Genomic DNA, 22,846 nt, shown 5'->3' with positions numbered 1-22,846 from the left:
CAATAAACTTTCAGCTAAACTCTGCTAATATAATCTATCGTAACACCAGTGATTTATTTTGACTTCCTTCTCATTTACCCTGATGAAATAGAGAAAACTTTCTCCTTTTGTCTGGACGAGAATTGAGTTGTTATCGTTTACTACTTTTACACCATTTAAAAGCCATCCTTGACAGGTGTGACTATCTTACCACATTGCAAGGAAGTTAACTGCAAAAGACATAGAATGACTAGCTATCTTGCAAAAAAAAAGGAATTAAACTTCCTTGATACCCTGTTACAAAAAAAAAAAAAAAATCTATCTGTGAAACCTGTGCATGAATTTTTAAAAAGATGGTTATATAAGGAGTTTTAGTCTCAACTCACATTGTCATCTCACTTTTATCTAATGCTTAAGAAAAGACACTGCCCTGAATACATAAACCCATCTGTGCAAGACCGTTGAATTATGTTCAGAAGGCAGGGGATGAATAAATAATGTACCAGATTTTAAAGATGGCATCTTTAAAAAAAAAAAAAAGGTGAATATTTTCCCATCATTGAAAGGCATTCAAGCTGTTGGGCTGTTGTGTAAAGCTTCAGTTAATTTACTGTACCTTGCCCTCCTGGATGGTGACAACATCGGGCAAACCTCCAAGTACCCGTGCACGATCTGGAAATAAATAAGCGTAATTTTCTTTAGTGTCTCAAAATCAAATGTGTCCCAGATTCTGTTTCCCCTCTAGTTCTTTTATCTTATTTATGTGCAACTTGTTTCTGATATCTGCGCTAGCAGAGAACTATTCGGCATTCTTAGCACACCATTTGGATTTTTCAAAACGTTGAATTCACAGAAAAAGATGTGTTAATAGCTGGTGTCAATCATTTACAGAGGGGAATTAAAGTACATGTGCTGTGTCCTGCAGATTTTGCCATCAATTCAGTGTTACTTCTGAGTGCACAAAAAAATTCTGAATTTTTGAGGTCTGATGCTCTAAATTTTTAGCGTCGTAAACTACAAATGTCATGTTTCCAAAAGGAAATTAATGACATCTAATGAAGTGGTGGAGATTAGGTTTTAATCTAATTACAAAGAGAGGCTTCAGTGAAATTCCACCACTTTGTATGTATCTGGATGTAAATGAGATCTATATCTGGTCTAGTTTTAAGCTCAGAGTCCCATAGGAAGCTTCTACAAATACAAATAAACTGATCACATGCAGGCTTTGGTGCACTTATTCTGGAATATGGATTTTGTTTGTTATACATCTTAGTGGAGCCTGGCAGAGGAAGGAAATGACTATACAGAATGTTCCCCTCTAATGTATTCTGTAAAAGATGTATTCTGGAGCACAGAGATAACAGCCTTATGAGAGGAGGAACAGCACTATATTATGTCAGTTAACATGCCATGAATGGTCCAGGGTTAGAAATGAAGTGCCCAGGGCTGGGCTATTACTGATCCCTTCATGCTGTCTCAGCTGGGTTGTGTAGGGATCACTGCATATATCCAAGCCTTTCTCTGTTTGGAGTATATGTCCAGGAGGAGTTAGGTCAGATCTCTCTACAGTTTTCTCCGATAACTTTTCAAATGCCATTTCTGCCCTAATTTTTATACAAGTCTGAAAGTCATCTGCAGTGGGAGAACTTTTTGATGTGTTACATTATTTCCATGCATCATTCTGTAAATAGGGAGAATATTAATAATTCAAGTTGACTTATAACGGTTTATTCCTTAAGTAACTAACATACTTTTGTTTTAGTTGCAATGTTGGGATTGACACCCAGGTAAAATTAGGAGGAGATTCAGGGATCTGTCTTTAAGCAATGCAAAAGCTACTGTTGCTTTCTTACCCATTTCTGTATGTAATGCAGAGTCATTTGACATTTTATCTAGTTCAAAACTAGCCAAGTGATTTCCTCAATCTTTGAAAACAAAGTGACTTTTGTATACAGAACATGCATGAGAGATCTCAGCAGTAAAGCTAATTTTTAGAGAAGGTTAACTGCTAATGAGAACAGGAGCTTAGATGGGAAAAGTCATCGTAACCCATAACTATAATGTGATTAGCTGCAATGTGCACCGATGTTAAATCACCAGAAGGTCACTCTCCTTGCTTCTTCTTGGTGTAAAGACATACTCATTTTAGGATGAGCACATCCACATACTCATGTATACATGCCCTCTCTTTCCCAACACACAACCTTCCCAGAGGTGAAGAAACCCTTCATAAACAGTGTATTGCAACCATCGTCAAAGAAGTCCCACTTACTTTTCTCTGCAATCGCAGCTTGCCTGGAGTTGAAAGAAACAAAAAGAAAGTCCAATTTCAGTTAAGGTTTACTTAGAGTGATTGAAAAATAGCTTATCTTTTTAACTGCCTTTAATCCATTAAGGAATATTTCATCGTCTGGCAAAAATTTTTCTTTGTTACTTAACAGTTATACAAGAGTTACACTGAAGAAGTCACATGCAAAACTCCTACAGTCTTCTGTAGGACTAGGATTTGTTTCATAGATATAGTTAGCTCCAGCACAACATAAACAAATACTATTATTATTTTATGGCTGCCACTACTGTATTTAGATGTCATAATACTTACTTTAATCTCTGGAACTCAGCAAAGGCTTCATCAAATGCTTTGTAAAGAGAAAAATTGATTTTAAAGGTAGGTTCAGAGATAAATCATCACAAGTTTAACTTTAAAATGTAGAAATACATTTTAAATGTAGGTATCATTAAAGAAATATTAATGGATGGATGCATGTATATTGTATAAGCCCTAAAATTCTGAATGGTTCAACTAATAAAGGCCATCTTGTATATGGCAGCTATTATATATACATATGAATTCATATACACACTTTTTTTCTTCTAAAAGTCAGGCTTTAAAACAAAGAGATAGCAGTAGAGCAATACGCTGAAATCATTTTACAAACCAGAGGAAGAAACCCACAATACACCACCTAAATGACAGTTTACAGCAGTGGTCTCCCAAACTTTTTTGATTATACACCCCTATCTGAAAATTTTTTGAGCATGCACACCAAATATATGTGTACTTATTTATAAATTATGTAGGTGTACTACTGAAGTTCTCATATTTTCTTCCCACACCCCAGCAGATCATCTTGCACATGCCTCACTTTGGAGACCACTTGCCTACGGAATACAAGAGATCTGTTTTTTACAAATGCTTTTCACATCTGCTCTGAAGCATCACACTGATGGCCACAAACAAACCAAACAGCAAACTGTTGTCTCCTTTGTAAATTCAGGCTAAGCTACTATCATGTGGGATGTCAATCTCTCCTGCTTTCAAAGGGAAGGAGAAATCTCTTTTCTCAGAAAGTGGAGATAGAGTACAGAAGGAGCAACATGGAGATGATTATGGGGTTACTGCCCTTACACAGAGTTTGCAGACCCAAAGTGAAGCTTTAGGGGTGGGAACGGCTGGGGATGTAAACTCAGCAGTTTGGAAGGAGTTAATCTGTTCTCTAGGATCTGACAGGTCTCTCAGTGTAAAAGCTTCCAACAGTCAATTCAAATAATTTTAGCTGTTCCCCTAACAGTCCATCATCATGCTGATGAAAGGTCTTGACATCTCTGAAGAATAAGGAGCCCCATTATATTCAAAGAAATACAGTAGGAAAGTAACAGAACAAACTTGTCCCTCACTTCCTCTGCCAAATATTACTTGGAAGGGAGAGATACCAAAGGCATTCAGTGCTACAACTTGTATTTAAAACTGCCAATCAATGCCAACAACACAAAGGGGTCTGTGAGATAGCTCAGAAACTGGGCTGACATCTCAGTAGGCAAACTGTAAGTGGGTATTTGGAATAGGAAAAAGCTGCTCATAATTTATGACCCAAGAGCACAGGCTGGGAAAAACAAATTGCACTGTCCCCACAAACACTGCCAGGCTGCTGGGTACACACATAGAGCCTACAACCCAAAGGGTAGCAGGTCTGTAGCAAGATCCTGCTGTAGACACTCCTACCCTGCCACAGTGTAATGCCAGTACAGAGGATGTTAGCAGAGGGAATGGCCTACCTTGTCCTGAAAGATCCACTGTCTTTTTGTGTCCTGTTTTACCATCAAAGAGTTCCATTGTGTATTTGCCTTTGTCCTGTGGTGTCGGCTCATTGATCTGCAACCAGATCTGCTCCCCAGTGACACCAGTCTTCACTCGGTCTGTAAATCTAATCTGGGTATCGCTGAAAAACACAAAACAACATTACCCTTTTGTTTTACTGGAGTATAAATGGGATTTGCTCCTGTTGAGTCACTGAGTACATCTGCAGTTACTAAATGATTTCCAAGGTGTTATGGTATGCCACCATATTTTAAACCTTTCAAAATCAAATTCTTGCTAATGCTGTGGACCAGCTGGGCAGAACTGGTATGACAGTCTTTCCCTGTTCAAGGACCAGCTCTCCTCAAAGCTTGCAGAAAAGTTATGTATCTTAGTCTACAACCTGAGCCGTACAAGGTTTATACAAATTTAAAAGCCAGATCTCTGAAGGGTAATGAATGCATCCTCAAATGTTCATGTTCTTTTTTTAGCATAGGTTTATTTCTGCTTGGGCAAAACAAAACTATACAGGGCTGTACCTGCAAAAAACCACACTTCTGTCACAAATGGTGTTTGCCCAGTCAGAATGTTTTCTGATGCTCTGCTATGCTTCGGCATTTACAGTTAAACATAATTTGACATAAGTACATCTTCTCAGCTTCCTAGCTGAGCAGTTCATTGCCCTGAATGAGGCAAAATATATTTGTCAAATAAGCTACTCCTTTTTATCTTTAGACTGATTACTTTGAATATACTGGATGGACAAAGAACATTTTTTCTAGATTAATTTTATGTGCTTCAAGATGAAACTAGTTTATAAAAATTAAATAGAAAAATGGGGGGGTGGGGGGTAAGGGTGGGAGGGAGATTTAAGAGAGGGAAAAAAAACAAAATACTTCATATTCACTTCCAGTTTTGAAATATTTAGGGCTTCTAGTGATACCAGGTCAAAATGGGTGCCAAGAAACAGGAAAACCTCAAACTGCTTTCATTTCTCTGGTGGGGTTGCTGGTTAGCATCAGTGTCAATAATTATAGCCAGATTGACACAGCACATCCTGGGTATTCTGTTCCTCATTTACATAAATTTTATTGAGAGATCAGTAACTCAAATTCCATCCTAAAGACTAAATACTACCATGTCCACGGGAAGTAAAACTGCAAGAACAGTAATAATAGATTTGAAGATATCTAAGTTGTTTACTTCTCTGGGCTTTCCAGCGCATGCTGTTTGTGCTGGCTGAGTATTCAAAGCTGTCTCGTGCATTTGGGTATGCAACTCCCATTAATTTTATGGGGGACTGGGCATTCAAATTCCTTTTAAAAATCTCAGTTCTTCTGTCTGCCTTGGTTAGGTTTGTAGAGCTCACAGGAGGGGCTGTCTGGGTTTTACTGCCTCAGGCACATGCTGGAACTTGCTTTGACTCCTAAGCATGAACCCACGTGTTAAGAGGACGTGCCCGCTTGTCCCAGTTCCTGTGAACTGCAGCTTCTAGAAAAACAGACCTCCAGGCTAGGTATCTCTGAACGTGTGGTGCTGGCCTCTTTAAAGCTTGTCGGTCTCTCAGGTTATATTTGCATCATTCCTTAAAACCGATTCAGGGAAAGGTGCATTCCCCATCCAGGAGGTGGGAAGCACTGAAGCAGCATGGCCCTGACAGCATCCCCTGACATGGGACTGCCTGTCTCATGAGGAAAATGACAGAAGGGCCCTGCACCACCAACACCCGTCTAGTACTGGTTTCATGTCAGTGTAATTCACTGAAACTCACTCATATGAGAGAAGGCCTCATGAGAGATGAGAGGAGACTTGGGCCTTGTCTCTCTCATATATCCAGCTTCTCCCTGAGTCTATAAAAACAAAATTGCACTGACTTCTGCAAAGATTTTGCATACTTACTTGTGCACCCAGCCTACTCTCAGATCTTCCACGTAATAAGTAACATAGGAATACAGTCTGATACCCTCAGCTGTACTCCGAATTTTCAGGTCTGTCGCAGATAAAGCTGAAAGAAGAGCACATGGTTTTATGCAGCCATGCAGCCATTCATTGAGCGTCACAGTGAGACACATTCGAAAAAATAATTAAGTGCTTACCAATCCTTCTGCATACTTCATTCATCAGATCTGCAAAAGCTGTGGAAATAAAATCCAGAGACTAAGACTTTGTGTCTGCAGCTCAAGCAGAGTCAATAATAGGACAAGTACTGGCTCTGAAATGTTCTCCCCAGTATGTTTGAAAAAGAAATTGGACCTACCTTATAAAGCACATTAGAAATCTAAGTAATGCAGAAATATAGCCTGTTATTCTATGATTTCCAGATTTTATTTAACTGCAGCCTGCTGCAGCTGAACTCTTTTTTTTTTTGTAAATGACATTATTCAGTAGGAATGCTAACCCATCTATATACATTGTAATGGATGGGGCTTTTCTCCACTTGCTTGGAAACATATGTGAAATTTTAAAAATAGAGTAACCACAATGAATGGAAAGGCCCCTAGCTAAATGAAAGGCAAAACTCAATAAAAATGTGAAATCTTTTAAAATTATCTAGTTCTATAATTTCTTTCTATACCTGTAGGCTTCCACTACTGATGGCCACCTGAGGAAACCTGTTACCATTTTGCTTAGCGTTAGTTATCATATTGTCCCAAAATTATACAGAATCTGGATGCAATAAACTGTATTTAAACATTATTTGAACTGAAAAATCTGTTTTTCTATGAGATGATCTTGTATACAGTAGGAACACGGCCACAGGAAGATGACACATGCCATTGCCTGCATTACCCTGAACCCACTTTCAGGCAAGCAGTCAGGCTGTTACAGCTGGTGTGGCTGACAGCATGCAGAAGACGGCTCTGACCTGTGTCCTTAAGCTTTAGCTCACTGGAGTCCTTTCCTCTGTCGTCCTTCAGAATGACTTCATAAGTGCCAGCATCTTTCTTAGAAAACTGCAACAATTGTAACAGTAAAACCAGTTTTTAGAACAGTTACTGTAGTAAAATCTAGATTTTACTCCTGAACCGAGCTGATGTTCTGTCCCCATCCCCAGGGAGGTGCCTGATGTCTGGGGCCGGGGCTGCCCAGATGCCCCCTGACTGCCCTGCTCCTGGTTGGGGTGGTGGGATAGGCCTTAGCTGGGGAGTCCTGGCCTGCAGCCATGGGGAGCCCCCCAGCTCCAGGGGTCCCTGACACTTCCTCCCTTCCTCAGCCAAAGAATGAAGAGCAAAGAGATGAAGTGGTGAATGCAGGTCACCTCCTGAGTCTGCAAGAAGGCTGGGTATGGACCAGACCTCTTTGGTGACTCTGAGAGGGTGGCCCTCGGAAAGCCTGAGTGACAAGCAATTTCCAAATGTCATTCGAGATGTAAATGTGGTCTCATTCTGCTGTTAAACTGACATGTAAAGGAAGTGACAAGCTTATCTCTTCTGCCATCATTTCCTGAAAATCTGAACGAGCAGTTATAGATAGACATTTGCTTAACTAAAGCACAGACGCCTCGTGAGTTTTTCCATTTTTAAAACCCACTTCCTTTTTTGATTGTTCTGCTGAAATATCAGATTAGATCGTATCATTCATCTGAATTCATAACACTAACTTCAGCTGACGGCTAACAGGGACAGTCACTCACCTCTGATATCAGCAGAGTACACACGCCATCTTTAAAGTCATGTTCTTCATCTACCATTATCTCCCTGTCATCTTTGTACCATACAATGTGTGTTTCCTTCTTAATATTAGCCACCTAAAATGGATGAAAACCACATCGTAATTATTCTCTTCATTTGAGCAGGGGAACTTAGTGTCACATAGGTTAGCCTGTTCAAGTCTCTCACAAAAGAAGGCTTTACAACTTGATCATAGTGAGTCATTGCAGGCCTGCATTTTAAAAAGAGGAATGCAAGAGGGAAAACATCAGGAATTAAAATAGAGAGAAAAGGACTGTTGACAGCTTCAGGGAGCCCAGGGAATAAATGTATCCTGCCCAGGGGATTGCTACACAAACTGGCCAAAAATGAGAAAGTCCCAGGATTTGCAATGACCTGTCATTCCTATTCAGGTGCCTTTTCCTGGGTGGGTGGCTGACAGACCTGAAGAAAAAAGTTCAAGCTATTTTCCAAGGTGTTTTGTTACACGCAACGAGCAGTCACCCCAGCAGGATTAGCCTTCAACGGCTTTGCCACTATCCAATATGCAGCTGGGAGTACAAAAGCAAAGGGCATGTCTTCAGTCCCTTCCCACCCTCACCATCTAAGTAGTGGTAGGTCAAAGTGCTTTGAACACTGTACTCAATGTTTTCCTTGCACCTTACCTTACATTTCAACATCACGTTACAGTCATCAGTAACTTCCCATCCCAGTTTATCCACAAAATGAGGACCTGTTTAAAATTACAGGTATATTTTTAAAGATCACATCAACAGTATTGATGATATAAAACCAAAGACAAATATGTTTTTCTTGACAAGAATAATGTTGTATTTTAATGTGGTTTTATTTTTCCTATTTGTCCTTCAGAAGGTAAGCAACTTTAAAACAGAACAAAATATAAACAAACTCTTAACAGACTAACTTATATGTGATTCTTATAAATATCCATATTATCACCTTGTTTCCTGTGCCACTCTTTTCTCTGGAAATCTGCTTCATCCTGCAGTTTCTTGAATACTAGGAATTAAAACCAGCAAGAAATACAAGGTTAAACATCATGTGCCATTCGTACGGTACTGAATGTCACCGTAACGGTTAGGTGCAACCCTGTCCCTTGGAGGTCAACAAGAATCCTGCCATAGGGTCAGGTTTTCACTGAACATTTCAAAGTGTCAGAAGCTGATTATGGCTAACCCAACTTTCCCAGCTGCTTGCAGCCATCAGGAGTTTAATGTGTCATGTCTGATGAAGTGTAATCCCCAATCATACAGCTACTTTCTGCTCTCAATAAGAAGGCAAACGAGCAGCAGCAGAGTCAGCAAGCTGCTCGAGCTCTAAGAGGTTCAGCTACTTGTTCCTGGCTAAATGGGCTTTTTATATGGGAAATTTTCATTCCACCCATAGAAAAGCAAACCATGACAGGCTGCAGTATTTCACAATTCTATAAAAATTCCCCTTCCTCCCAGCACTTTAAAAATTTCAGTTCACACAACATGACCTGTCCTATATGAGGCAGGCTAGCACTGTGACATGAAAAAACCCTGGAAAATCTATTGGTATTGAAAACAGTGGAAAGTGAAGATGACAACTGAGGTAACCTCAGTATAATTTTTCCAGCCTACTGTGTAATATAGATTAGCTTACCATCACCAATGAGGACAAGGCTGGATTGATTGGTTGCTTTTCCATCCTGCAGTTGGAAAGTGTAAGTCCCTTCATCCTTGTCCTCAAGTTTATCCATAATCATTTCAACAAGGCCAGTCTTCTGGTCCACCTTCATTTTATATTTCTTCAGGAATGGAAAGTAAAGTAACAATGGATAGCAGAGTCAGAAAATATTTGTCAAATGTCATATGGTATCTTTAGGAGAAATCATTTTTTCTTTATTCAGGTTCCCACTTATTCAGATTCCCGCTATCACTAGTTCCAGCTCTAACCAAATAAATAAGAAATCTGTTAAAGGTGAAGCCTATTTAGTGATGCTATACAAGCATGTGACACGCCTGTAGTATAGTGATACTGTGTTCTTTTTCATTAGAAATGTTTAGATTTGCATCTCTTCAGAATAACACTTTCTTAAAGGATGATTATAATATTTTTATAAGGTTTTGTGTAGAATGCTCCATCTCTGCCTTCTACATAATAGCAGTGTTGCAACAAAAGGATGCCATGTCATATCTTTCAGAGTAACACGTTCTGCTGCTGGAAACAACCACTTGGAAATTTTCCTTTGGTGTAATAAATTCCTCCAACAGCAAAGAGAGGTGAGAACCAAGCACAGGGGTATGCTAGGGCCATAGATGAAGGAGACAGGATGAATCTGGGCTACTGCAGTGACTCCTTGAAGACCACATGCTTACCTGGGACTACCTCAATGCAGGAACTCCTGTGGTCCCTACAAGTTAACAGAGCACGTGGCAGTCACAAACGTGGCAGGAAGTCATTTAACTCCACTTTATAAACTGCATCCAGTAGAATTCATCTGGAGCTCAGAACTACGGATAAAATCTTTCTAATGATGCTTTCACAGACATATGTTATTCCTCATGAAAATGCATTAGAGTGGAACACTAGTTGGAAGTATATTGGAGACAGAGACATTAATGCTCATTGATACTCATAAAAATGCAAATGCAAAGGCTTACCTCTCCATTGAAAATCTCCTTATCATTAAATACAAAGTTGGCCTTTGCATTGCCAGATAGTTTTTCAGCTTGCAACCAGAATCTCACTTCTCCTTTTTCTAAAATTTCCACTGCCAACTCAGAGGCAAGTGGGACAGCTACAAAGAATAAAGAAAATAATGAATCATATACTTTGCCTGTTCCCCCAAAACTATTTTATTTTACAATCAGAAAGCCACTTCTTCCTTTCATGCTTGGATCCTCTATGCAAGGTAACTAGCTTATGATAGTTCTTCATTAGACAGAATGCCTCTCCACCCACACATACATAGGATGACAGACAAGATTTAATCTTTTGATCCTTCAATCACCAGGTCTGTACAGACTGGTACTGTTTAGGACCTGAGTTATGCTCCATTCTCATAGAAGGCTATTTCAAAGGTAAGTTGGAAGTATCTCTGCAGCATGATGTGAGTCTGTATGGCACAGACCCATGTTTAATGTGTTGCCTAACAATATAACTGTAACCGACTAAGTGGAAAAATCCCCAACCATGAAGCAAGATTAGAAAGTCAGCTGCTGAGCTACAGGTTTGGAGATTTTTGTAAGCACTCTGATCCTTTTCTGAGTGGAATCTGTCTCCAAAATTCATCAACTATCACAACAGACCCTCAGTCTCCCCAGTACATTCTGTTAATTAAAATCCCCCACATATAGAAAAATTTATTGTGTTAGCAGGAAAAAAAAAAAATCATGTAAAGGGTACTATACCATAGGTAACATTAGTCTGTTTTTTCATTTTTCCTTGTTCTTGTTAGTAAATGTCCTCAGCTTGCTTTCACTTTAACTTTTTGTTAACTTAATAAGCAACATTAAACATGGGTGTTTAGACTCTGATATTGAGGCTTATTGCTCATTTTATTGGCTTCCATCATTTTTAGCTGTATTAGTGGATGCTCATATTCCCAACAAAAATCATACTCTGGGGAGTACGTATGCTGTAAGTGAACTCTCCCCCAATCCCTGCTTTCACAGCAGTGTAAAGTCTGCATTGCTAGGGTGTAACATGGAAAAGCTGAAGACAGTGTACAAACACATTGCAAAATGCTTGATGACATAGTCTGGTGATAGTGTAAAGACACACCTCCTCCCAGACAAATCCCAGGGCAGGGTTGTTTCTTTAGCTCCATATATACAAAGGCCCAGATACAGCAGGAGAGGGCTGGGACTGAGGTAGTGTCTAATTTCTCTCATCTTTCTATTTGCACCGTCCAGAAGAACTAGGGTGCCTTCTGGAGCCACCCCACTTCCAAACAAATTTAGAGGATGAGCACCCCCCGTGTCTTCCTTTCCCACACTCACCCCTTCCCCACACCTATGCACTCCCACACCTGAATGTGGCACAGGACCTGTCTCTGGTAAAAATAAGGCTTCTGGGAGGTGAGGCAACAGTCACAGGAAAAAAAGAGAATTATGAAAAAGACACAGGCTTAACCAGAGAGAGGAAGGCCTGGAGGCTGAAGGGACAGCATTACCGTGAGAGAGCAGGGCAAAGAACAACCCCATCGGAGTGTGCCCCAGCAGTGTAAATGGTCCGTGTGAAGCTTCCTCACCCAGCACATCCCTTTGCTTGTAAGAAACAAAAGGAATCTCAGGTCTTGCATAATTTTTCAAAACAAAGTGACTGAAATGCTACAGGAGCCAGTGAAAGCAAGAGGGAGAGGGTGTGAATAGGCATCAGGCTGCACTGCTTTTGTCTCACTGTCAGCTCTATGGCAATTTTAAACCCCCACTTGATTTGCATGTAATTAACTATGAATATCTTAGTCTAACATGGAAGAGAGGAAAGTATCTCAGAAAATGTTAAATAAAGGGCTGAAAGGATGCAAAAATACTCTTTTTGGGAAAAGGCCATTCACTTCTCAGCCCAAAGGAACTGGACAAATCTGCATTATAGCTGTCCATGAGCAAAAGCCTTATTTTAAAATATTTCCATAAGGACCAACTGTCAGCTACGTTAGGCATTTCCCAGCCATCATGCTTACAAGGTTTTACATGCTATTTGTACAGCATCACAAATTACCACGAGCACCTGACAGGGAGTCCTTGGGCAGTTGCTAAATTGAAAAGTTGGAACAATTTTTACCTAGCACCAATACACTATTGCACCCACATGTAGTTGCATTCTGTAAGGCTACAATATTCAAGTAACCCATTTTCCCATGGAGTTACTGGCTGCAGATGTTTCTAAGTAGAAGTTATAATGAAATGCCGTTCAGAAGTACAAACAAAGCAACATGCAAGAGCTCATGTTGAATCAGAAATCCCTATCAACTAATAATTTTTTATGAATTTGGGTAATTTTCAAACAGATTATCTGGAGATATGACTAAGGTTTCATGTTGATCCATAAGAGCTCATTATTATTTTTCTAGCCTCATAGGCATAGCCAGAAGAATCTCAAAACCCCTTTTCTTTTTTTTTTTTTTTTTTTTTTTTTTTTCTCCTTAAGGATACATTCTACGGTCATCTCCTTTTTTGCCTGTGCCTCCTGAAAGCTCATGCACAACTAGAAGTGTACTGTTACCTAATACAGTGCAAGAAAGAAGACACTATCTGTGTCCCGAGGAGCTTATTACATGACATTAGTTATGAACACAGAGCGTAGAAGAACACTTAGAAGAGAAGGGTCAGGGCAAGTAAGGACATGTGACAACAGTAAGGTTTTGTGATGACTAACTTTCAGCGTGAAGATATAATTAGGAGAAAAGAACTGGGAGGAGCAGGACTAAACAAGAGGATGCTTGGGCTGTCATTAAGCTGTCAAAAGGTGATACAATATTTTGAGAAGAGTAGAGCTGATATGGAAAGACACAGAAGGAAATGAGAAAGAGAGATGATGTGGGCAAAAAGACAGGCCATTTCTGCAGCCAAGTTTTGACTGGGCTGAGAGGCACAATGTGGGCTGAGTTGGCAGAGGTGCCAGCAGTGCACACACAAAGCTGAAGAAGTTAAAACATAGGCAAGACTTTTAGTGCCTGAAAAAGAAGAGAATGCAGTGGGAGAAGATGAGACCAGGTTTAGGTGTCATCTCATTGTGTGTAACAGGAATAATTTTTCCCAATTATTCAAGTTAAATTCCAGTGAAAAGAACCAAGTTGTGCTACTACCAGGATATCACAAAGGCATGGGGGGGGGTCTGTGGAGTTGACAAAAATACCACTCCAAGCAGCAGGAAGGATGTTCATATTGTCAAGTGTTACAGGAAAGAGTGAAGGAATTAATTTCAGCAGGAAAATTCTGTATATATAGGTCATTACAGATGAATTTACTACATTTGCCTATTTTGTAACCTTAAATTTAACGTATGCTAACTTCAGAGAATTAATTCAGTTAGAGAATTTTTCAAATTCTGTTTTCAACTCAGGTTAGGTATGAGTTGAAAACTCATACCTAACCTGAGTAAGTATACTTGTAAGTATTCATACCAAGTATACTGAGTACCTAACCTGAGTAAGTATACTGAGTAAGTATAAACAGCTGTTCTAGAGAAGAAACAAAGCCAATGGGATGCTTAATTTCCAACTGTTATATAGACATTATATGCCTAGACCAGTAGCCTGCAAGAGATCATGAACAACACTAATACACAAATGTACTGAAAGAGAAAAAAAAAAAGGAATCTTAGATTTTCACTTCAAAACCACTTTCACTTGAAATTACTATAGTGACTTCCCTACCTGATGGTGGCAGGACCTTTGTGATACCCCACTGCATGCAAAACTTTCCCCTACAGACATGTTTGATTCACTTACTTGGGAATTTGCGTTCATGGCTCAGAGCAAGCAGGCGTTTCATTTCTGCAAAAGATATAAAAGAAGTAATATAAGGTGTGCATGCTTATGGATCTGAGATACACAGCAGCATGGAAAAACAGATGTGAAAGCATGCTTAACAGACATTGTGTCTACCTTCTTCATCAATTGTGTGGCTTGATGAAACTCCATCAGTGTCTGTAACAACACAAGAGTAAACTCCCAAATCATCCTCCCCAAGATCCTTAAATGTAGCTTTTGACCTTTAGGAAAAAAAAAAAAAAAGGCATTTTGATAAAAAAGATGAGATCAGTCTGAACCAAACCTCTCCTTTATAATACCAGATAAAAGTAGTCTTGTATTAGTTTTTGCTGAGTGAACAGGCAAATGTGGGGCTCTGGCCAGCATAAACTAGGCTAGGTCCTACCATGTGTGGTACAAATGGAGATGGTACAACGCTCATAGTCCCAAAAGCACTGGAGATAGCCAGTTTAACCTAACTTTATGCTTAAAACCATGTTGTCAAATCTTTGATGAGCGTTGGAAGGATCCTGTAAGTACAGACTGATTCAATTTTTATATACAATACCATGAGTATGGTGAGACACCGTTTCTTTCTGTACAGTTTCTATAACTGAAGAGCGCATAGGCACTTCACAGACTGAACCTGTGCATGTGCCATTTCTTCCTCTCTGTTTAAAGCCTGAATAAATAGAGCAGGCTTGTAGAGCATGAGAAGTTACCAAATCAGACTGTGATGATGCCATCAGAAGATAGTCCTGCTTACTCCAGCACCTCAAAGATTGCAGGAGTGTTACATGGCAAGAGCATTTTGCAAGCAGTCAGATAATTTTATCCTTTGGACACTTCAAATAATAACACTAGGAATAATAATTTGCCTTTGAGTGACAGGTTATAAGATGACAGAGCACAGATTTTCTCTCCCTATGCCTAAACATAACTAAATCGCCTAAACAGGAGGTCTGACTCACTCTGTGCAAGCTACAGTTTCCAAATGGTCTGTATATGGACTTGCTGGAGAACAGCATACTCATGAAGTAGCCTTCCAGTGACAGAGGCAGATGTAACTCTTACTGGGGTCATACATCCAAAGGATGGATTTCTGTGACCAGTCTAGATTTCTCAAACATGAGACTATTGCTACCCCTGAGGGTTCTTACTTCCCGCCTTTGGCATCAATGTTCAGTCGAGAGTCATCCTCAATTGGTTCATAATTCTTGGACCAAACAAACTTAGAGTTTGGAGACATCTGATCACATTCAAAGTTCAAGGAAATTACTCCATTGTCATCTACATCAACCACCACTTCCTTGGTTCCTGGAAGAGCAGAACAAAACAACTCGCTTTCTCAGAGAAGCCGGCAAACAAATTTATATAGATATCATCCATAGGGTGGATTAAACACATCTTTGCCATTTACTCAGTTGGCACATAAATTGCTGAAAACATTGGCATCCTTGCTCTTTGATCCATAAGAAAAATTCTTATTCTAATCCACAGATTAAAGAGCATCATAAATCAACTGATTTATTTGAGCAAGTCTAAGCACACATGAGAGTTATGCTATTTGCTCTGTAAAAACCTGAAGGAAGGAAAAAAAAAAAAAAAAAGCAAGTCTCTAAATCCATGTTTGAAATATTAAATAGCAATATTTTCCATGGTAAGCAGTAGTCAGAGCTTTCATTATGCAGCATGAATTTCTTATTCCCTAATAAGATAAGAGCTCTAAAGGGAATACTGTGTGCAAATGTGGGTGTTTGAAGAGGTGCAAGAGGAAACCATTGAATTGCCCCAGTAGTGCACACTTGTGCAACTGAAGCACATTTTCAGTGACGCTAGCGTCACTCTGGGAGGTTGGTTTAATTGCTGTGCTTGGCACCCGGCCTTGCCGCGGTCTACAGCATTCATCCTGGGCCCACAAAGGGAGTGAATATTTGCAATTAGCTGCTTAAGTCGCCCACCCTGTTTTGCCAGTACTTACAGTCCTTGAGCTGGATAAGGTGACCCAGTTTGTCCTTTGAAAGACCCTGAGGTGAATCCCAGATCAGAAACCCGGAGGCACCTCTATCCTGCCCCTTGCACCCCAGTGGATCTGAGGGAATTTCATCTGGGATTTGGGTGGCAAAACGAGCTCGTCGTCTGTGGCGTGAACTTTAATTTCAACAACTTGTCTGAGAATGTCAGGGTGAGCATGTGCACTGAGAGGTGCTGGAGAACGTCCAGCCTCCTTTTCTGAACAGCTCTGAGCTGGATCTTGCATCTGAATAGGGCACTCGTTATATTACTTAGCTTAAGACAATTCTGAGCTGCCCAGAATGCTAATGACACACTTTCTCCACAAAGTCTTGTACCTTAAAAACAAGAGCCTTATTCCTGACATTGAGATTAAATGCTCTATTTTCAGTATAATTCTTAATAAGTCTCAAGCATACAAGGACATTTCTGTGTTTCATCATCCTAATACTATGCACGTCCTTTCCAGCACTGAGTAGCTCCCGTAATGACAATTTGTGTACATGCAGTTTTCTTAGTCTTTATAATTTGCCATAACCATTTAATGAAAAATGAGACTGATATTCCCATTTTGGTACTGTTATTTACCAGCCCTCGCAGTAATGAAGCACATAAGCACCAATGTATGATAAATGAAGTATAAGGTCTACAAATATTTTACTAGGCAGCAACATATTTGCAAATTTTTTATAACTGAATTTATTATATGCAAATTCATCACAACATTTCATTAGTGTTTAGTTTCCTGTAGAACATTAGCACATGAATCTTCTGATGGCAGTTTATGCAATGTGCAAAGAATTACAGCAAGAAGGTTCATTTCAAGGACAGAATATTTTATATTTGTTTTAAAGTATTCTCATTACGATAACAATACATAGCATTTGTTTCCAGAAGTGATGATGGTGTTTACCTCTAATATTTATATGAGTAAAAAAAAACCCTTTTAAAATTACTGACCAGAGGTCTCCATCTATACTACAAAGGAGAACCAAAGAGGCTGCCAGAGAAGTAGCAGTTAATTTCCCCCTCCAGATAGCTTGGTGGTTTCAACGTATTGTCCAGAGATTCTCTTAAAGTCATCATAAGAAATAAAATACTTAGGTGTCATATCAAATCTCTATTTATCTGAGCTTTTTACTGCATTGAAAGGAAAGAAATAACATGAAGATAAAGCAGACAGCTTCAAAACACTAGAGTTAATTGCATCATTTTGAATACAGCTAGTCAGAAAAGTCGAATGGGACAGGGTTTCATTAATTTCTGATATTCAAGCCCTTCTCAAGTGACTGATGCAGAGTAAGAATCTAATTTTGGTTTGCACAGAGATGCACAAGGACTAAGGGCAGCAATGGGGAAGAGATGCAGTCTGCTCTTGGGTTTCCCCTGCTTCCTGTGAGATCTACACACACTGAAATGCTTTTGTCTAAAGACAAAGTTATACCTCAAAAGTAGCCTGGATTGGTATTTGGTTTATGTGGGTAGGTTTTTTCATTTAATTTTAGAAGATAACTGTAAAAAATAAATACGGTTTTCAAAAAAGAGAATGTAGATGCAAAGTATTACATCATTATATTTACACATTCTACTGGATAAAGACAATTGGTACCATTCGTATTAAAGCAAGTATTTTAATTCAGGATATTATTTACTTACATTCTTTGATTAGAAAGCTCAGTCATCTTGCTATTTTACACATCTGGCAAAAGCAGCATTCCAGCAGGAATTGTCTAGAGAGACCTGGCAATATTTTGTCTCCATTCAAGATGGTAATAAAGGCACCATTCATCGGGCAACACCAAAAGACTTGGGGTAATTTTAAAAAAATGGTATGATTGTTCTTGAGATTTGTGTGGTTTGAGTGAGAAAGGTGGAAGCCTGCCCAAGTGACTGCTTTCTGAAATATTTTTTTATAATAAGCCTTTTGTCCTTTCTGAATACTTTTAAGAAGCTTGGCTTGGTGGATGCCATATCTGCAGATCTCAGCTCAAAATATGCGTCAACTAGATTTGTACAAATAAAACATTTTCAGCTTCCCTGAGATTTCACTGGGCCAAACCCTGACTTTCCTGTGATCCCTCAGACATTACACTTATGAACCCAAGCCTCACTTGCAAAAAGGCCATGATCCTGAGATGAACCTCCTTCTCTAACAGTGAGCTCTGTAAACCAAATATTCTGCTCCAGTTCATTGCCAGGTGGGCATGAACCTCATTTGAGTGAACATTGAAAACACTGTGCAAATATCTTTCATCATGATGATCATTTTCACAAGAGTTTATGTTCTTTTATTTTTAATTGTAATGGTATGACCAATCTTTTATTTAGTACACTTGAAGATTGTTCTCTTAACAAGGTTTTATCAAAAGTCTGGCAGATAGATATTAATCCTCAAAGAAAATGGATTACTAAAGCCAAAAGTTTAGTACTAATACTGGTTTGATTCTCCTTTTAGAAGTGTTTGGTGTATATTAGCTGTTTTCAATAATAAGTTTCTAAGTTTTGCCTTACTTCACTTTCAGGTATGGTATGGAAATAGCTCAGCTTCAGTGGCTTGTACATCTGAAATTATGGCTACTGTGTTTTTGAAAGATCCTGGTCCCGAGCCCTTCTTACTCACACACTTACTCTATTTGTCCTCGTATCCCAGTCTTACACCCTCTCAACTTACCACTTATTCCTTCAAGCCCCTTCTTCCCATCACAGCCTCACTAGCAGCTGCCCCAGACTTCCCAATCTGAGTTTTCCAGTTCTTTTACACCCCCAGCTTCAGACCTCCTTTTCCAGACTTTCTTCACTTACAGCCTCACTGAGAGCTAACTCAAGGCTTCTTGGGATTTTTGTTGCCCTGGTCATAAGGACCAGGCATTTACGAGAGCTGGGCCAGTGCTGCTGCAGGAATAGGAGGTATAAAAATGGACCTGGGAGTCAGAAACAGGGAAAGTATCTTGGGGAAATTCTCATGAGGGAGCTGGGGTGGGAGTGGGAACTGATGATTGCTGGTGATGTCTGCTGAACACCTCACACTTAATACCATCCCAAATAAACCTTGACTATTTCTCCAGGCAGGAACAGCTATCAACCTATAATTGCTATTCATGTTCCCTGTGCCTGGCTGCCCCAGGGCCCCATGCTGTCCTGCCTGACCACTGCCTGCCTTTGTTCCTGTTCCTTTAGGGTTTTTGGAAACCTTCCTGGGTGGGATCAGGTATGAGAGTCTGCAGGTGGAAGAAGGGAACTTGTCAGAGGAAAAGAGGGTGTATGGTGGATCCAAGCTGGGTTGTACCCTTGTACCTTCTTACGTCACATCAACCTTATATTAGATTTGTTTAAAATACCTGGGAGTTTGTTTTTCCACCTTGTAGGACCCTCTGCTTCTAAAATAGTCTATAGATGAGTAAGCCACAAGCCCATGCTTGTGTTTTCTGTTAGACACTTAGTGACAAAAAGTGTTGACTCCAATCAAAGTCATCTATGTTACCTGTATAGCTAAATGAAATTCAGGGGTTTTCTGAAGTTCCAGGTACGGATATTTTGCCTCTGCACTCATTCCCATGTTTCTTGCTAGCATTATAGAAACACTGCCTGGCTGCAAGGATGACTCCAGAACACGGTTGCACTTGAATGTGAGAAAGTGGTCTCCAGACTGACCTCATTATGTTTTTAAAGCCTTTATTTTAAAGGCCAGGGGAAAAAAAGTAATTTCTTTTACCCTTTCCTCAGGCACATTATGTAAGTTAAAGAAAGGAGAATGATAAAGCATAAAGAACTGGTTTACTGCAGAAAGGGCAAAATCTACATCTGTAGCATTTTTTGGTTGAACTGATCTTAGTGGATCCTCTGCTTATGCATCTATCTACAGATATATGCAAATCTTACAACTCTGTTGTATTATTATATTCCTGAACCTGTAGTTAAGGTAAGAAAATCTATTCTGACCTTAATATATACCAGGCAAGAAAGTAAGATATGATCCTCAACTCATTTCCTGCTTAGTAAAACGTTAGACTTGAGAGGGGTCAGACTGTTCACATGCAGCCTGTATGTAAACACATCGGACAAACAGGAACCTGCTTAAATATGATGAAATAGAGGAAGTATTTCTAACAAACCTGGTCGTGTTTCAGCTATGACAGGATCTGTGACATTTGATGGTTTCCCAACACCAGCCTGGTTTGTTGCCCGCACACGAAACACATAGCTCACACCTTGTTTTAGGCTGCCTATCTGGAAGAAGCAAATATACATGCACGATGTGTTACAAAACACTGATATTGTCATGCTTATTACAGATCAGTCTGGATACTTGACGATTGTATTTCCTTTCTTTCTTTGTTTTGCTTCTTTTCCAGTTGACAAATATTTCTTCCTTTTTTTTTTTTTTTTTTTTTTTTTTTATTCCAGAGTGACATGAGTAATCTGTATGGCTTGCTCCTTGTATGCATAGCTAACATTTATACAGCGTCATTACTGTCATTGATTTCTTTGCAAAAGGAACACTGTTATTGGAACAGGATGTTTTTAACTCATGTACATTGACCTCTGAAACATCATAGTCTTTTACTGCAGGTAAATTCTGGCTTTTAAAGATGAAATTATCAGGGTAATAAGCACAAGCCACACCTATTTAGAAACAGAAGGGCATTTAATTGTACAGATTTAATTGTAGTGACTTGAGGAATCATACTGACATTAAAATACCTGCGAATATTCCTTTAAGACATATATGAAAGGATCACACTTTAAAGTGAGTTGTCTTTCAAATATTCTGAAAAGCATAAAAATAGCAAACCTACTTCAGACATATCTCTAGAACTGAGATACTGTGATCCCTTATTTAAAGGTCATTCCACAAAATCAGGTAGCAAAATAGTGCAAAAACCTTGGGTTTAACTCGCTGTGAAATGTGAGAAGAAGGTAATTTGTATTAGAAAGAATCCCCTGCCACATTATCACAACATCTGGTTTTGTGTCATCTGGTTTTGCATAGTGATACCCTTTCAGCCAGAAAATGCTAGGGATGCCTTCTGTGTTACAAGAATGGTATTTGGGTTTAGCAGTGATTTCTTTTATTTTTAGGTTTGTCATACCAGATTGTCTTCTGAGTTACTACTGTCTTGTCTGACTATACAGGCATTACATGTGTGTCTCCTTGGCACAACACAGCCTACTAAATATTTAATTAAATGGAACCATGATCAGCACAGGATGATGCTAGTGAAGGCTGACTTCCTCAACTGTTATATCAGTATTTGAATCTCAAGCTATTTACCTTCAAGAATTTCTTTTGAAGTGGCTTCTCATTGACACTTCTCCAGCGTTCCTCCTTTGCTTCAGTTTCCTTCATATCAATATAATAACCAGCTATGGGACTACGACCAGTATAAACTGGTTCTTTCCACAGTAAAACCAATGAGTCCTTCCTAACTTCTGTGCATGTGACATCGTGGGGTGGTCCTGAAAGATAACAGTGAAAGTCGGAGTTGTGGTATCGAAATAAATCGCAAAAGGAGCCAATGCATAAGACCAGAAACCAAAACCAGACACCATGTTGTACACCCAGAGCTGACCTAACATGTGCAGCTCCTCTGTATCATATCTAAACCCAATATAAATACAACCCATGCCTATTAAAAAGACCCCCAAACCAATCCAATTTGTTGAGATTTGTATCTTGATCAAATATTCATGAACAATCAAAAATGACAAATAATCTACAAACACAGGAAAATAAATTAATAATTAAGCTAATGTGCTGCTTCATGGAGTGCTCCAAAGTCCACTGAAGTCAATGGAGATTGTTTTAATCCATTTCAATGAGTGTTAAAAAAGGCCAGTGACCTGGCCTTGAAGTAATACATTTAGACAAGGGTTACAGGACCTCATTCTTCTCTGCCTTGTACCTTAGACAGGTATTTATGTCTCCCATTTAAACTAGCAAGCAAAGTGTTCAAACCCAGCACAGGAACCAAGCATGAAAGATAAAGAAAATACAAGCTGCTTGTAAAATGCTATTGATTAAATTGGGATTGTTTAATGCATCATTGTAAATGTACTAAATCAAAGTGATGGAGGTTCAAGCCTGGGTATGAACTTCAGTGACCATTGACTCCCCTGGAAACTGAAGGCACTGAGAACTTAGATAATCTGTCACAGAGTACCCCTGGGCTGTGTGTAACCTTCACCCCCCACCCCATCTCCTACCAGGTACAGCAATGGTCCATTCTTCACATTTGAAGGGCTGGCTGGGTAGAGAGGGTGTCCCAACCCCAGCCAGGTTAGCAGCAGCCACCTGGAACTGGTACACCATGTTTTCCTTCAGGTTTTGAATCTGCAGAATCAGTTAAGATGGTACTTATTAACTTTGGATTAAGGCTTTAGAAGAAAGTCAGAATGACAACTATTGAACGCATGAGCATGCTTTTAAGTGCCTGAAGAGATGAAAGCATTATTGACATCATACATAAGGTGATAACTGTCTTGGCTTTTCCTCTAATCTGTGGTGAAGCATACATGAGTGGTCTTAGCATACTCAAATTGTAAACCACTTTTCCTATTGATAGACACTTTGGTAGTCAGGGAGGGAGCAGGGTATTGCTCAACAGTCATATTAATCTGTCTCGTGATACAGAGCAAGTTCACTTAAGGGAAGAGTTGTCCTCA

At 39.4% G+C, this 22,846-nt stretch overlaps 1 protein-coding gene across 2 annotated transcripts in view; it reads right to left on the bottom strand.

The window, feature by feature from the left end:
• MYOM1 (myomesin 1) overlaps positions 1 to 22,846 on the bottom strand; it is a 75,836-nt gene that overhangs the window by 8,869 nt on the left and 44,121 nt on the right. For both annotated transcript variants that reach the window (XM_026842307.1, XM_026842308.1), the window contains 18 exons: positions 22,388 to 22,514; positions 21,456 to 21,640; positions 20,296 to 20,410; positions 15,331 to 15,487; positions 14,306 to 14,412; positions 14,150 to 14,194; positions 10,356 to 10,492; positions 9,355 to 9,499; positions 8,668 to 8,727; positions 8,373 to 8,440; positions 7,692 to 7,805; positions 6,924 to 7,011; positions 6,154 to 6,192; positions 5,957 to 6,062; positions 4,036 to 4,199; positions 2,582 to 2,618; positions 2,252 to 2,274; positions 596 to 651 (listed from right to left, as the gene is read on the bottom strand). In XM_026842307.1, coding sequence (XP_026698108.1) covers positions 596 to 651; positions 2,252 to 2,274; positions 2,582 to 2,618; positions 4,036 to 4,199; positions 5,957 to 6,062; positions 6,154 to 6,192; positions 6,924 to 7,011; positions 7,692 to 7,805; positions 8,373 to 8,440; positions 8,668 to 8,727; positions 9,355 to 9,499; positions 10,356 to 10,492; positions 14,150 to 14,194; positions 14,306 to 14,412; positions 15,331 to 15,487; positions 20,296 to 20,410; positions 21,456 to 21,640; positions 22,388 to 22,514 — 1,773 coding nt within the window. The remainder of the gene's footprint in view (positions 1 to 595; positions 652 to 2,251; positions 2,275 to 2,581; positions 2,619 to 4,035; positions 4,200 to 5,956; positions 6,063 to 6,153; positions 6,193 to 6,923; positions 7,012 to 7,691; positions 7,806 to 8,372; positions 8,441 to 8,667; positions 8,728 to 9,354; positions 9,500 to 10,355; positions 10,493 to 14,149; positions 14,195 to 14,305; positions 14,413 to 15,330; positions 15,488 to 20,295; positions 20,411 to 21,455; positions 21,641 to 22,387; positions 22,515 to 22,846) is intronic.

This window comes from Athene cunicularia (genome assembly GCF_003259725.1).
Source record: "Athene cunicularia isolate RWA chromosome 2 unlocalized genomic scaffold, athCun1 chr2_part1, whole genome shotgun sequence".
NCBI lineage: Eukaryota > Metazoa > Chordata > Aves > Strigiformes > Strigidae > Athene > Athene cunicularia.
The sequence above is the reverse complement of the archived record's forward strand: the minus strand, read 5'-3'. Positions and strand labels throughout refer to the sequence as shown.